The sequence below is a fragment of the Chrysemys picta genome, chromosome 6 (assembly GCF_011386835.1).
Source record: "Chrysemys picta bellii isolate R12L10 chromosome 6, ASM1138683v2, whole genome shotgun sequence".
Classification (NCBI taxonomy): Eukaryota; Metazoa; Chordata; order Testudines; family Emydidae; genus Chrysemys; species Chrysemys picta.
Window position 1 is genome coordinate 87063623 of NC_088796.1, and position 16400 is coordinate 87080022.

At 41.6% G+C, this 16400-nt stretch overlaps 1 protein-coding gene across 36 annotated transcripts in view; it reads left to right on the forward strand.

Moving 5' to 3' along the window:
• Positions 1 to 16400, forward strand: part of CDC14B (cell division cycle 14B) — a 73748-nt gene that overhangs the window by 42880 nt on the left and 14468 nt on the right. For 21 of the 36 annotated variants that reach the window (XM_065599368.1, XM_065599370.1, XM_065599373.1 and 18 more), the window contains 5 exons: positions 1025 to 1112; positions 1444 to 1674; positions 7484 to 7622; positions 7784 to 7937; positions 8726 to 8826. In XM_065599368.1, coding sequence (XP_065455440.1) covers positions 1025 to 1112; positions 1444 to 1674; positions 7484 to 7622; positions 7784 to 7937; positions 8726 to 8826 — 713 coding nt within the window. Of the gene's footprint in view, positions 1 to 1024; positions 1113 to 1443; positions 1675 to 7483; positions 7623 to 7783; positions 8016 to 8725; positions 8827 to 9945; positions 10203 to 11851; positions 11997 to 16400 lie in introns of those variants that run through there. The other 15 variants (XR_010602296.1, XR_010602299.1, XR_010602295.1 and 12 more) reach the window with 4 other exon arrangements.

Consider the following 16400-nt stretch of genomic DNA (forward strand, 5'->3'; position numbering starts at 1 on the left):
AATATAGTAGATAAAGGTGAAATGGGACAATTTACAAAAGCTTAAAAAAAAAAAATCCAAGTGTGGCTCTATTTGGGGGGGATTTAATTGCATCACTTGAAGTTTGTTTTAGAAAGAAACGCTGGAGAGGTTGAGAGCATTTGGCATTTTATTGATGAAGAAAAGGGCAGACTAGAAAGGTGCTTACACTAACAGGGCTTGTATTTGGCTTTGTACTTTTGAAGCAAATATAGCAGGGGTGGGCAAACATTTTGGCCCAAGGGCCACATCTGGGTATGGAAAATGTATGGCGGGCCATGAATGCTCATGGAAATTGGGGTTGGGGTGCAGGAGGGAGTGAGGGCTCTGGCTGGGGGTGTGGGCTGTGGGGTGAGGTCAGAAATGAGGGGTTCAGGGAGCAGGAGGGTGCTCTGGGCTGGGGCAGGGTATTGCGGGGTGAGGGCTCCAGCTGGGGGTGCAGGCTCTGGGGTGGGGTTGGGGATGAGGGTTTTGGGGTGCAGGAGGGTGCTCTGGACTGGGATCTAGGGGTTCAGAGGGTGAGAGAGCGATCAGGGCTGGGGCAGGGGATTGGGGCTTGGTGGGGCTTGAGGGGTGCAGGCTCCAGGTTGCACTTACCTCAAGCAGCTCCCGGAAGCAGCGGCACGTCCCCCTTCTGGGTCCTACACGGGGGCACGGCCAGGCGGCTCTGCGTGCTGCCCTGTTCACAGGTGCCGCCTCCACAGCTCCAATTGACCGCAGTTCCTGGCCAATGGGATCTGTGGGGGTAGCATGTGGAGGCCCTGGGCTGCTCCTAAACATAGAAGCTGGAGAGGGGACATGCTGCTGCTTCCGGGATCCACAGCAGGCATGCGTGGAGTGGCCACTGATCTCACTCCCCGGCAGGAGCGGGGAAGCCCCAGAGCCCACTCCCCAGCGGGAACTCGAGGATTAAATCGGCTGGCAGGCTGGATGTGGCCTGCGGGCTGTAGTTTGCCCACTCCTGAAATATAGGGATAATGGTAAATCATGCATTTTCTCTTGACAGAAAGCAGAAAATGGGGATTTTAACTGGATAATACCAAACAAATTCATTGCCTTCAGTGGACCTCATTCAAGAAGTAAAACTGAAAATGGTATGCTTTGGGGACACAAACCCATATGCTACTACTATGTATTTGATTGATTCTTATGAGTAACAGCAACTTTATCATTTTTAAAAAAATTGTTCCTCCAATGGTATGTTTTTCTTAGCTTTTTGTGGGGTGGGGTGGGGAGGAGGAACACTTGGCGATAAAAAAGCCCAAGACTTCCTTTAGCTCTATTTGAATTAGACTGTTTAAAAATTCACTGACTGAAAATGGAATTTTTCTATTAGACATAACTTTAAAATAAGGTATTTTACATGTTTGTTTTTTCATTTGGATGTGCAGTTTTCATGACTAGTTCCTTTGTTTCTACCTACAGGTTATCCCCACCATGCTCCTGAGGCCTATTTCCCATATTTCAGAAGACACAAGGTTACTACCATAATACGTCTTAACAGAAAAATGTATGATGCCAAACGATTTGCAGATGCTGGTTTTGAGCATTATGACCTCTTCTTTGCTGATGGAAGCATACCTAGTGATACTATAGTCAAAACATTCCTAAATATTTGTGAAAATGCTGAAGGTGTTATAGCAGTTCATTGCAAAGGTATGTTATGTGCACAGTTCATATTACAAGGTGGAGTTGAGAGTTGATAGCAAAGCCTATAGTTAAGTTTACCTGACACTTTGCATCATAAGCCCTTATTTCCAATTGATTATAAGTTAGCCAAGCTGTAACCATTTTGGCTGATATTTTCCATGCTTGTTCTCTGCTTCAGCTGATTTTATTGGTTTGTTTTGGCAAATCTTTTCAGCTGCTTATGAGATTTGCAAGCCTATTTTTCCCTGGTGTCAATGTTAACACTTCTTTTTCCAACCATCTCTTTGAAGAGCTTTAGCATCTCCATGCTTTTCAACAGAAACTATAAATTTGGCAGAGTGTTAGTCCTAAGTGCCATGGAGATAGCTGCTTTTATTTTCTTTAGTAGCTAGCCAAATCTGGCTAAATGCTAAGACTTTTAAAATAAACATTTGCACAGATTTAATAAAGCTTTTTAGAGGTTTGCTGACAAAATACCTGAACATTGCATTTGCACTGAACATTCTCTGCTCTACGAAGCTCCTACATAACAACTGCACTGAGCATGTCCCCAGACCCTATTCAGCCTTCTACAAGGTAGGCATAGGGTATGTCTACACTACGAAATTAGGTCAAATTTATAGAAGCCGGTTTTATACAGTCGATTGTGTGTGTCCCCACATAAAATGATCTAAGTGCATGAAGTCGGCGGACCGCGTCCACAGTACCGAGGCTAGCGTTGACTTCCGGAGCGTTGCACTGTGGGTAGCTATCCCACAGTTCCTGCAGTCTCCGCCGCCCATTGGAATTCTGGGTTGAGATCCCAATGCCTGATGATGCAAAACAGTGTCGCGGGGGGTTCTGGGTACATGTTGTCAGGCTCCTCCTCCTCCTTCAGAGTAATGGCAGACAATCGATTCACGCCTTTTTACCTGGGTTACCTGTGCAGACAACATACCACAGCAAGTATGGAGCCCGCTCAGCTCAGCTCACCGTCACCATATGTCATCTAGGTGCTGGCAGACGTGGGGCTGCATTGCTACACAGCAGCAGCTAATTGCCTTTTGGCAGTAGATTATGTATTACGACTGGTATCCGTCATCGTCGTATTCCAGTTCGATCAGAGGCACCTGGGCAGACATGCTTTGTCTCCTGGAGACTCAGTCCTGCCGGCAGTCCTATTGAACCATCTTGACGATGATGGCTAGCAGTCGTAGTACAGTATCTTCTGCCACAGCCACCTTTGTTGATTTTAATTCCCTGTACCTGTACGCCATGTCATCAGTCGCCCCTCCCTCCCTCCGTCAGTTTCGTGCCTTTGTTCAGACCAGACGCCATAGCACTGGGATCATGGAGCCCGCTCAGATCACCGCGGCAATTATGAGCACTATGAACACCACGCGCATTGTTCTGGAGTATATGCAGAGCCAGAACATGCCAAAGCAAAACCAGGACCAGCCAATGAGGCGATTGCAGCGCGGCGACGAGAGTGATGAGGAAATTGACATGGACATAGACCTCTCACAAAGTACAGGCCCCAGCAATGTGCAAATCATGGTGTTACTGGGGCAGGTTCATGCTGTGGAACGCCAATTCTGGGCCCAGGAAACAAGCACAGACTGGTGGGACTGCATAGCGTTGCAGGTGTGGGACGATTCCCAGTGGCTGTGAAACTTTCGCGTGCGTAAGGGCACTTTCATGGAACTTCGTGACTTGCTTTCCCCTGCCCTGAAGCACCAGAATACCAGGATGAGAGCAGCCCTCACAGTTGAGAAGCGAGTGGCGATAGCCCTGTGGAAGCTTGCAATGCCAGACAGCTACCGGTCAGTCGGGAATCAATTTGGAGTGGTCAAATCTACAGTGGGGGCTGCTGTGATCCAAGTTGCCAATGCAGTCAAAGACCTGCTGATATCAAGGGTAGTGACTCTGGGAAACGTGCAGGTCATAGTGGATGGCTTTGCTGCAATGGGATTCCCAAACTGTGGTGGGGCGATAGACGGAACCCATATCCCTGTCTTGTCACCGGAGCACCAAGCCACCGAGTACATAAACCGCAAGGGGTACTTTTCAATGCTGCTGCGAGCCCTGGTGGATCACAAGGGACGTTTCACCAACGTGGGATGGCCGGGAAAGGTACATGATGCTCACGTCTTCAGGCACTCTGGTCTGCTTCGAAAGCTGGAGGAAGGGACTTTCTTCCCGGACCAGAAAATAACCGTTGGGGATGTTGAAATGCCTATCGTTATCCTTGGGGACCCAGCCTACCCCTTAATGCCATGGCTCATGAAGCCGTACACAGGCAGCCTGGACAGTAGTCAGGACCTGTTCAACTACAGGCTGAGCAAGTGCCGAATGGTGGTGGAATGTGCATTTGGATGTTTAGAAGCGTGCTGGCGTAGCATACTGACTTGGATAGATCTCAGCAAAACCAATATCCCCATTGTTATTGCTGCTTGCTGTGTGCTCCACAATATCTGTGAGAGTAAGGGGGAGACATTTATGGCGGGGTGGGAGGTTGAGGCAAATCGCCTGGCCACTGTTTACGTGTCCCCCCCCCCCCCCCCCCCCCCGGTTCACTGTACTTCCCTGTAAACCAGCCACCCCACCCTCCCTTCCCCCCTTCGAGCACCGCTTGCAGAGGCAATAAAGTCATTGTTACTTCACATTCATGCATTCTTTATTAATTCATCTCTCAACTAGGGGGATAATTGCCAAGGTAGCCTGGGATGGGTTGGGGAGGAGGGAAGGAAAAGGACACACTGCAGTTTAAAACTTTAACTCTTATTGAAGGCCAGCCTTCTGATGCTCGGGCAATCATCTGGGGTGGAGTGACTGGGTGGCCGGAGGCCCCCCCACCGTGTTCTTGGGCGTCTGGGTGAGGAGGCAATGGGACTTGGGGAAGAGGGCTGTTGGTTACACAGGGGCTGTAGCGGCGGTCTCTGCTCCTGCTGCCTTTCCTGCAGCTCAACCATACGCTGGAGCATATCAGTTTGATGCTCCAGCAGCCGGAGCATTGACTCTTGCCTTCTGTCTGCAAGCTGACGCCACCTATCATCTTCAGCCCGCCACTTGCTCTGTTCAGCCTGCGATTCATCCCGCCACCTCTCCTCTCGTTCATATTGTGCTTTTTTGCACTCTGACATTGACTGCCTCTGCTCTTTCAGTGTGGGAGGACATCTGGAGCTCCATGAACATATCATCCTGAGTCCGCCATTTTCTCCTTCTAATCTTTGCTAGCCTCTGCGAAGAAGAAACATTTGCAGCTGGTGGAGGAGAAGGGAGAGGTGGTTAAAAAAAGACATATTTTAGAGAACAATGGGTACACTCTTTCACGTTAAATTTTGCTGTTCACATTACACAGCCCATGTGCTTTCGTTACAAGGTCGCATTTTTCCTCTTATATTGAGGGCCTGCCGGTTTGGTGTGAGAGATCACTCACGCAGTGCCAGGCAACAGAATTCGCTTGCAGGCAGCCATGGTAAGCCACAGTCTTTTGGCTTTTTTAACCTTCTTAACATGTGGGACTGGTTTCAAACAGTAGCACCCTCATTTCCCATACCAAGGACCCATTGGATTGGCCATTTAAAATGGGTTTGCAACGTAAAAGGAAGGGCTGGGGTTTCCGGGTTAACATGCAGCACAAACCCAGTGATTTCCTCCCCCTCCTCCCCCACACACACCCAATTCTCTGGGATGATCACTTCACCCCCCCCACACACCGCATGGCTAACAGCGGGGAACATTTCTGTTCAGCCGAGCAGGAACGGGCATCTCTGAATGTCCCCTTAATAAAATCACCCTATTTCAACCAGGCGACCGTGAATGATATCACTCTCCTCAGGATAACAAAGAGAGATAAGGAATGGATGTTGTCTGCATGCCAGCAAACACCGGGACCATACGCTGTCATGCTTTGTTAAGCAATGATTCCAGACTACATGCTACTGGCCTGGCGTGGTAAAGTGTCCTACCATGGTGGACAGGATAAGGCAGCCCTCCCCAGAAATCTTTTGCAAAGGCTTTGGGAGTACATGAAGGAGAGCTTTCAGGAGATGTCCCTGGAGGATTTCCGCTCCATCCCCATACACGTTAACAGACTTTTCCAGTAGCTGTACTGGCCGCGATTGCCAGGGCAAATTAATCATTAAACACGCTTGCTTTTAAACCATGTGTAATATTTACAAAGGTACACTCACCAGAGGTCCCTTGTGTGCCCTCAGGGTCTGGGAGCACGCCTTGGGTGAGTTCGGGGGTTACTGGTTCCAGGTCCAGGGTGATAAACATATCCTGGCTGTTGGGGAAACCGGTTTCTCCGCTTCCTTGCTGCTGTGAGCTATCTTCATTGTTTTCATCATCATCTTCCGCTGCTAAATTCGACCTAAACTCGTAGACCAGGCCATAGGTGCCCAGATGACACACAAGCACAGCAGAAATCCCTCCTGCCTTCTTTGTCCAAGGAAAGGTGTGCTGGTCTGGGAGCCAGGAGGAGACCTTCTGTTGACTGGAGGTGATAATTTTGTGTATGTCACACAGTTTTCATTATTGAACAAGGCTTACATCCAACCCTACATTAGGAGCACATTCAAAGCACACATATCTAGGCTTGGAAGACTTACATTTTTATTGGTAAATGTTGATTAACATTGATTTTGCTATACTCACTCAAACTATCAAAAAAATATTTCCATCAATGATGATAGAAATTTACAGATGGGCAAAGTAAGAAAAATGCTGCTCGAGAACTTTAGAATTTGATTTAAGGATATTGATTATATTTTGACATATGATATTGACAATTGATGTTTTGACAGTTATAAAGCTTTAACTTTTTGAATCTCAGTATCTACTGTCATTAAATAATTGTCTAATCCCCTCCCTTATAACTTTGTCCAACTGTAAACATTTAAATTGATAAAAATTGAAAAAAAGATTATTGTTTTCAGCCATCAAAATTACAAAAAATAGAAATCTAATTCTATTAATTCTAAAACAAGCCTGTTTATATCAGTGCTGCATGATTTGCCTTGTCTGTCTATTAGCTTTTAGGTAGAGTTGAAGATATTGGTAGTGTTCAGTAAATTCCTAAATAGTTTGGGATTTGATTGCCAAACAGTCTCTCATCCCAGGCAGCAGTTGTGATCAGTCCAGGCACTTACGCTGGAGCCAGTTTCTCTTCCTTCACACCCTTCTTCTCTCTCCTCCTGCCTGGCAAGTTAAATTGGGAGAGGACTATTGACAGGGCATTTTCCGTGAAAGGTTCTCCCTGCGCCTCTGTTTCCCAGAGACTTGGATTTGTTTATCTTTAGGGCATACTGCAAAGCCTGTCTCTTTTTCTCCCTGAGATCTTGATAAGGGGATGCGTTGGTAGTTATCCTACTTTAAGGCAATTTTTGAGTTCATATACTCTTAGTTGAGCATTTAATATTATGTTCATTTGCAGGTTTTATTGGTATATTAAAGTATTTTATGATGCCTAGTGCTATAGACAACTGTCTTTATAATTTGTTCCGGTACATAAAAAGTAGCTGACTTTGAAAGGCTTGATTTCAAAAGCATATTTGTGATATACTGAAAAGTCACTTTCTAAACCTAAAATGTGTAATACTTTTATTCAAACAATAAGTTACATTACAAATATTGGACATAATTTTTGAAAACCCTACTCCCCATGTAAGTTTGGCTAGCGATAGATTTAGTAAGATGGGCAATTAAATATTTGTCAATCATAGAAGCAGCAACACAAGTGATTTAGTTTTAGTTCTTAAAAGTTTAGTTAAAACTAAACTCTATGTAAAAATAGGTATATAAAAAGAAGCCTCTCTTGTATCTTACACAGCTGGTCTTGGCCGAACTGGCACACTTATAGCCTGTTATATTATGAAGCATTATAGGATGACAGCAGCTGAAACCATTGCTTGGATTAGAATAAATAGACCCGGCTCAGTAATTGGACCACAGCAGCACTTCCTTGTAGAGTAAGTAGACTGTTACTATGTTAAAATTAATAATTTGGAAAACTAATTAAAAACTGTATTTTAATAGAAAAATTAGAAATTAGTTCCTTTAGAAACAAAGCAAGCAACGCTGCTAATTTCTGGAAAGTTATAACATTGTTATCTTTTCCATTCCATAATAGGAAACAGACAGAACTTTGGACAGAAGGAGATATTTTTCGTGCAAAGTTAAAGGGAAATCGCAAAATTGCTGTTACAAAAATCCTCACAGGAGTAGATGATATTTCCATTAATGATGCAAAAAACCGGAGAGCCAACAGAAAAGACTCTGAACTGGTAATCATCCGAATGTTCTGCTGTTGTAAAAGTTTTAACTGCTGTTGAGGACCTCGTAGGACATTGACAAAGCCATGGGTACAATAAAGCTCAAGATATCAGATTCTTCTTGTATGTTTTGCTATGTTCCTTTTCATACTAAAAGATTTGGGGGCAAAAAGGTATGGACAGCAAGTGTGAAAAATGGAAGTGCGCTCTGCAGTTGAAATAGGAGCATCATTGTTATATTTTAAACTTTTTCATTCACTAGGTAAATATTAGAACAGACACAAATCAAGGTTTTGAAGTTTGCAAGCAGAAGTATCCTTGTTCTATTTCAAATGTGCTTCTTTTTTTTTTAATTGTTGAAATGCCTTTTCCTACCATGACAGCTGACTTCTATAACGCTGTCTGATTCCTTTGTTTAGTCACTGGCATCCAGTGTAGAAGGAGATGTGGTGGTCTTTAAAAGCCAAGCATAGGAAAAGATGTGAATGCCAAGAAGGAATAGAAACCAAGATAATACTATATCTAAGCAGCACTGTTGAAAATATTTTCCAGTATTTCAAAGTCAGGTGGTATACTGAATGAATAGCTCATGGGTTAATGCTTTGCACATTTAAATGCAGTAACTTTGAGTTAGGGAAGATATAATTTTATTTATACAAGTAAATGTGCTTTAATTTACACCTGCAAATTTTGTTCTTGAAGAAGTTAGTGTGTGTGTACCTTATAATTTTTAAAATAAAACTGCGATATTAATGGGTAAAACTTAAAATCCTTGTCTTATCATTTGTTTACTTATCCAGTACAGTGATGAAGATGATGCAAACTGTGTAACACAAGGTGATAAGCTTCGTGCCCTGAAGAGTAAAAGGCAGGCAAAGGCTTCAACCACAGTTCCACTAACGTAAGTCAACTTTTTGTGTATATAAATACCAAAAGAGCGAGGGGGGAAGTGTCTTCCATTTTGCCCATTCTGAACGTTCATTGGAAAGGCTATGCTCACATTGCTTAAAGGAAGCATGGATTCACTGTAGGCTTAGTGACTGGTTGATCGTTTTTGTTTTGATTTTTTGGCTAAACAATGGTATTCAACTTTTCTCCTTCTCTTGTCTGTTTCCTCTGTCACCAGAATGACCCACTGCCAGTATATGCTACATGTGCCTACTAGCCAGGTTGTGTATCTGCATGTTCTTGACAGCTCAGTCTGTTAGAACACAAACGCTTCCTTGAATTCAGTATTATGGTATTTAAATATTAGAGGTCATTCTCTCTAAGGTATAGTGTTTGATCAGCTCACTCAATTTGTGTAGTTAATTTTATTAAAATAAGTATATAAAATAAATATTAGAAGATGAAACTTTCTTTTTTAAATGTTTTTTACTTTTAACTCCTATTGTTTTCATCTTTCTGGGGGAAGGTCCTTCCCTAGATGCTGCTAGTTTTATAAGAACTACTGGTAGTTTCATGTGAGCAGTTCTGCCTAGGCAAGGAGTAGTAAAACTTCAAGAGAACTCTCACTGGATAAGTTCAAAAGGGGATGTATGTACCTATGATGATCCCAAGACACTGATTACAGGCCAAGAAGAGAGCATTGCCCACGGGCTACTTATCAGTTGTCTCTGGTAGACAGTGCAACATCAGCTGCAAGGGAAGCGACATATCTACTTTTGACCTTAGCATCTGTTGCTGACAGTTGCAAGATAGATTGGTTTCCTGGTGCCTTCACATATAGTAAAAGAGAAATACAAGAGCCTCTGCAGCAGCAGGGGAACTCTTTGGTCCTTTATCAAAATTAGACAGAGGATAGCCAGGACTGTTACTATCTACTTCATCATTACCTGTTAGATTTCACAGCCACCATGCCTCCTGAGCTCAAGAATAAAGGAAACTTAGTCTCTACCCTGGTTGTCTTTGCACCTAGGAGTTACATTCTGAGACCCATAGCCAGCTGCTTTTTTTTTTTTTTTTAACTTAGCCTTCCTTTCTTCTGTTTCATATCACCGTGCTGTGGCTGGACTGACAGAAAAATGGTACAAGTTCTACAGAAGACAAACAACATTGTGATCCTTTCTGAATCAGGAGAGCAGAGAGCCAAATAGTAGTAAAAAATATACACTAATCTAACAGTAAAGGAATAAATCTTTAAAACACCCAAACTACTCTGTCTTATCAGTGTCCTAAGTTTATTTTCCATTACATTACCATGGACAGCTAATTCTGTATACCACATAAATATTGCTTTGGTGCCTAGATACTATGGTGAAACGTACCTTTTATAAATGCATAAAAATATAAATATTTTAACTTATGTGCCCTAGGAAACTAGGTAAATAAAAGATTTTATACAACGAAAATACATCTTAAGCTAACTATAGGATATGTTGTAAATAAAGAAGAAAATCCAAACTACAAAATGTTGCAAAATTAGGTCTACAGCCAGAGTTTTCTGATATAGTTAACTTAAACACAGCCTGCACCTGGCTCCTTCACACTCCAGTTGCAAGAAAACCACTTTTCTAAAGTCAAATAACATAATAAATAAGCATTATCCCTCTCTCACATAACAAACTGCATCTGCAGACTCACCATTGGAATGAGTATTCATTGTATGATACAGAACACATTCATAACCATCATATTGATACATTAAATGGTTTTTTTTCTTTGCTGGTATATAGGCTGTTCTATTCAATAAGCTTGTATAAAGAAATTTTTCATAACATGACTGTTTTAATCAAAAATAACTTACTAGGTTGCCTTTCCAAAAGATAAACATAAATGAGCTAAAGCTAATAGTATTCTTATGTACTGTGCTTTGTGGTTAGAAGGAAAAAAAATCTCTTAAATCCTTTCTTCTGGGGAGTTTGACTTCCCCCTTCCCAATCCCCGACATCATGTGTGTTGGCTGTACATACTGAAATAATTTGCATCAAGGAGCTAAGTGATATGTAATCAATTTTGTTACTCCCAAAATAACAATACTACAAAAATATTCTCTTGCTATCCTAATCAAGTAGGGTATCCTTCCAGGTTGAATAGCTATTAGACTTTTTTTAAGTTCAGATTCTCCTACACATAATTAAGCCTCATCATTTGAACTGCAAGGTTATTAATAGTAAGAAAGCAGAATGAGATTTGTATTTCCTTAGTGTAAGACTATCTCAGAGAACAAAACACTTTGTTTACAAAAAGGTAGAATGGGGGGGGGGGGAGAGGAATTAAGAGCTAGGGCTGTTATTTTCTTATTAAGACACAAGGGATTTGTGTATAATGCTCATTAGAGTTTATCAAAGTTACTTGCATAAATCCTCTATGCCTTGATGAATGGATCCTTTGTATGTGTGTTATAGTTAGAAATATGTTGTTACCTGAGGTAACAACTTACTGAATAATAGTTGTAATTTTGAATGTAGAAAGGCAATTGGCCCTCGCCGTCTGGGTATCTTGTATAATTCTGTTTGCTCTGTTAGTAGATGGTTATGGCTTTGATGCTTTGATATTACAACACCATACAGCTGTGAAGCAGAAGTAGTGAATCCAGTGGCTCACCAAGACTGTTTAGTTTGACCAGTCTGTATTGCTAATATGGTTGAAGAGAGGGCAACAACTGTTTGTTGCTTTATTAAGCTATTTCAGAATTTGTTTCTTTTTAAAATAGTGCAGTAGACTTTCCTTGGAATTGAAAGCCGTTGTGGGGTTATTTCAGGTTCTCAGAAAACCTAGTTTAAGTTGGTCCCAAGTAACACATGGATAAAATTTTGCACATGAAATGGTTGCATGACTGTTGTAACAGTAGAAAGGGAGAAAATGCTTGGCCCAGTTTAAAGGATGATTTGCTTTTTTTAAACTTTTAACTGGCTAAAATGCACCAATAGCATTCCCGTTTGAATTTTTGTTCATCTTTTCCTCCCCCTCCCAACCCTTTCTAGATGGCTCCTAGCTATGCTGGTCTCTACACTGTGTAGCATTGTCATCTGGTGGATTGTTTGTGGCTCCCTTCTTCCCAGCCTGCTATTCAGTCTAGATGGTTTAAGAACATAGTAACCTCAGGACCCCCTGAGAAAGAGCCACTGTGTAAGTGTCCCATTCCATTTCTCTACAATAGTTCACTTTTTCTGTCCAATATATTTCATAACTGCATGCTTTCATATCAGCTTTCTTATTGGCTTTGTTGCAAGGGTAAATTTCATTGTTCTACCTTTTTCTAAGAAAAGATTTCTTGAGTGATTTTAAAATAAAGTAATTGTGTGGCTGGCTTGCAATATCTCTTTGAAAGATGCAGAGCAATTACAAGTAGGACAGTTCATAGTTCCGAAGTTTTCTTCTCTGCATGCTACTGCAAATATTCTGAAATATAATTTTAAAAACAAATTACATTGTTTAAAGTGTGCTTTTTGTCCTTTGCCTATCGCATATGCATCTGGAGAGGTTTAGCTCCTATTTTAGTTTGGATTTCTTGAACTGGCTGTGAAATTGCTTAGTTTCCCCACAGATGAGTTTGCCCATATTAACTGCTTTAATCCCTGGAGTTGGGATTTTCAATTTCTGGCAATAGATCTGGTTTTGCTATTGGACTACATTATGCGTACAACAGGACAAAAATCTTTTCTAAAATCTGTCTGCCATGGGTGTAGGGCTGCAGTATTTAGTCCAGCCATGCATAATTACAAATTTAGCCCTTTTGTATGATTGAAAAATTGATATTTTATTGAATAAAATTTTGTGACGATAGTCTGTTCTCTGTCACTCAGATTGCAGTAGCCATTTCGGTTTCTGCATATTCATGCCTGGAGGTTCCTTTGACTACCTCTTCTGTCAGAATGATCACACTGATGAATAGCTCTTGCCAAAGAAACCTAGTTTTCACTTTGCATTTATGATCTTTTTTAGTGTTTTGTTTTTTTCCCCCCTACCCCTAAAAAGACCCCAAAACCTCAACCTTTTGGATAAGTAAGGTGTATGCATCAGAGAAATTTGCCTGATAAACCCACTGCACATTCCTCTCCTTTTGTGTAAGTCTTGTCACTGTGGAGTTTGCTTGTGCAGAGAACTCTGACCCAGCAAGAATAATTACTCTGGTAGCACACTAGAAACGTCAGTTACTGCTAGAAAAAGTGGGTCCAAAATGTAATATCCTAGAGTAGTAAGCATAGTTTAAAACAGTCTTCTATGCTTTCATGTTAAACATGAAAGCTAAGCCTTTCAGTCTGCTGCTACTTTGGCCTCACCACAGCACCCAAAAAAGTAAGAATCTACTCTAAAGTTAAGGAAGAAAAATGCCCAAGCAATAATCAAAGTCCCTGGAGTGCGGGCAATTCTTGATCAGGTGGCACAGCCCTATAACTGGAAAACCTATGATCAAAAAAGAAAGATTTATCTTTTATTAAGGAAGAAAATTCAGACTAAATGTCCATCCACTGAATGAAGAAAATGGTGCCATCCTACTGGTAAAACCCAATTGTCATATTAATCTTAGCTAGCTAAAATCTTTAGTAGTCTACAAAGAAGACTTAGGCAGAGAATAGGCACCCATTTAGGCACCTAAATAATGTACCTGATTTTCAGAGGTTCTGAATTGAGATTAGTAGGAGCTGCTAGGGTGTCTCAGTACTTTTGAAAACCAAGTCTTTTACTGCCTAAGTATAGATTTAAAAACTGGACTTTAGGCACCCGTTCTTTTAAAACCTTGGTCTTCATTTTCCTATAGCATATAAGAAATCTCTACAAACTCTAGACAGTCCAGAGGAGAGATACTCCTGTATGTCTCTTCCCAGTGAAGCTTGAAATTAAAATGTTTTCTTACCTTTGCTGATTTCCTGCCTTCATTTTATGTACATAAGAACGGCCATACTGGGTCAGACCAAAAGTCCATCTAGCCCAGTATCCTGTCTTCCAACAGTGTCCAGTGTTAGGTGCTTCAGAGGGAATGAACAAAACAGGTAATCATCAAGTGATCTATCCCGTCGCCCATTCCCACATTAGTTACTAACATTTTAGGGGATTTTTAAAGCACTGACATACTAGTTGATAAAGTGTGAAGTTTGGACCTATCAGCCTTGCTGTTGTTGCATTTATGTCTGGTTTAACAATTCTTTGCTTGTTAAGGTGCTGTGTACCAGCTGGAACAGAAGTAGTGTCTTTGAGTAATGAAGGTACTTCTGTTTAATATAGGGTGCCTTTTGAAAACATGAGGTTCTGGGCAATGGAACAACAAAGTGAAGGTTCCATTACAGATTAATTATAAATGGAGGGAGACTCCTTGCACTACAGTACAACTGCTGCTCAAATACAGTGTCCAAAAGTCTAGAAGGATGTTGATAAATTGGTGATGGTTTAGAGAAGAGTCTTGAGAATGATTAAATTATTGGAACATATGTCTTGTAGTGATAAGGTTAAGGGATGATTTGTTCACAATATTTAAGTACCTACATGGGGAACAGAAATTTGATAATAGGGGCACTCTTCAGTGTAGCAGACAAAAGTGTAACAAGAACCAGTGGTTGGAAGAGTTAAAGTTAGACAAATTCAGACTAGAAATAAGATGCAAACTTTTAAGTGAGAATAATTAACCATTGGACCAACTTACCCAGGGTTGGGGGGATTCTCCAACACTGGCAATTTTCAGATCAAGATTGGATGTTTTTCTAAAAGATATGCTCTAGTTCAACCAGAGCTATTGGACTTGAAGCAGGAGCTGATACCGAGATGTTCTGTGTCATATAGGAGGTCAGACTAGATGCTCAGAAAGGTTCCTTCTGGCCTTAAAATCCATGAATGTGTGAAATAATGGGTGTGTGGGTGTGTGTGAGTGTGTGTTTGAGAGAATTGTACCGTTTCCTATAGTTAAGCCTTAGACCTAGAAGCAGGATTAAGTTTTTTATGGACAGTCATCCTAACTTCATAGTGTCATGGAAGAGCATACGTACTTCAGAGAAGATTCACAACCAACAGATGGTCAGAATTGCTAACATATTTGCTTTAATGCTTTTTTTATATTTGCAAATCTGTATTAACTGCACAAAACATAAAGTAAGTGTTAAGGTTACACAGTTAAAATATAAAAGCCAGGAAAAGCAAAAAGTAAGATTCCTATACTAATGTTAATTTGGCCTCATTATGGATATTTAGTAATATGTTACATTAAGGTTTCTATCAAATTCACAGCCATGAAAAATGCATCACGGAGTGTGAAATCTGGTCTCCTCCTGTGAAATCTGGTCTTGCATGTACTTTTACCCTGTAATACACAGATTTTATGGGGGAGACTAGCATTTCTCAAATTGAGGGTCCTGGACCAAAAGAGAGTTGTGGGGTGTGTGTTGCAAAGTTATTTTAGGGGGTCGTGGTATTGCCACCCTTACTTCTGCATTGCCTTTAGAGTTGGGTGGCCGTAGAGCAGCAGCTGTTGGCTGAGTGCCGAGCTCTGAAGGCAGGTCTGCCTTCAGAGCTGGGCTCCCAGCTAGCAGCCACCGCTCTTCATTTGCCCAGCACTGCTGCCCACAGCAGCAGCAGCGCAGAAGTAAGGGCAGCAATACCACAATCTACCCTATAATAACCTTGCAACCCCCCTGCAACTCTTTTTTGGGTCAGGATCCCTACAATTACAACATGGTGAAATTTCAGATTTAAATAGCTGAAATCATGACATTTACAATTTTAAAAATCATATTATGTCAAATTGGCCAAAATGGACCATGAATTTGGTAGGGCCCTAGTTATATTCCTGCTTTCCTAGATAAATGTGTACCTGAATTTCTCTGTTTTACATTGTCAAAACCATAAAGTATAAAGAATGTGCAATGTGGCAGAGTTAACATTCAATGTGGGAACATTTACTTAGCTTCCTTAACTTAGCAACCTTGAGGTTTCATTAGCCACCTAGTTTTTCTACTTACAGACTGACATTTCTGGAGATGTTCTAATTTTATTTTTGTGTGTGATGGAAAAGAGGAGACTAAGGGGGGAGATGATGGAGGTATATAAAATCATGAGTGGTGTGGAGAAAGTGAATAAGGAAAAGTTATTTACTTGTTCCCATAATATAAGAACTACGGGCCACCAAATGAAATTAATGGGCAGCAGGTTTAAAACAAATAAAGGAAGGTTCTTCGCCCAGCGCACAGTCAACCTGTGGCACTCCTTGCCTGAGGAGGTTGTGAAGGCTAGGACTACAACCGGGTTTAAAAGAGAACTAGATAAATTCATGGAGGTTAAGTCCATTAATGCTATTAGCCAGGATGGGTAAGGAATGGTGTCCCTAGCCTCTGTTTGTCAGAGGATGGAAATGGATGGCAGGAGAGAGATCACTTGATCATTACCTGTTAGGTTCACTCCCTCTGGGGCACCTGGCATTGGCCACTGTCGGCAGACAGGATACTGGGCTGGATGGATCTTTGGTCTGACCCAGTATGGCCATTTTTATGTTCTTATGGTGAGATTGCTTATGCTGCTTCAATGTTAATATTTAAGCCCTGCTAA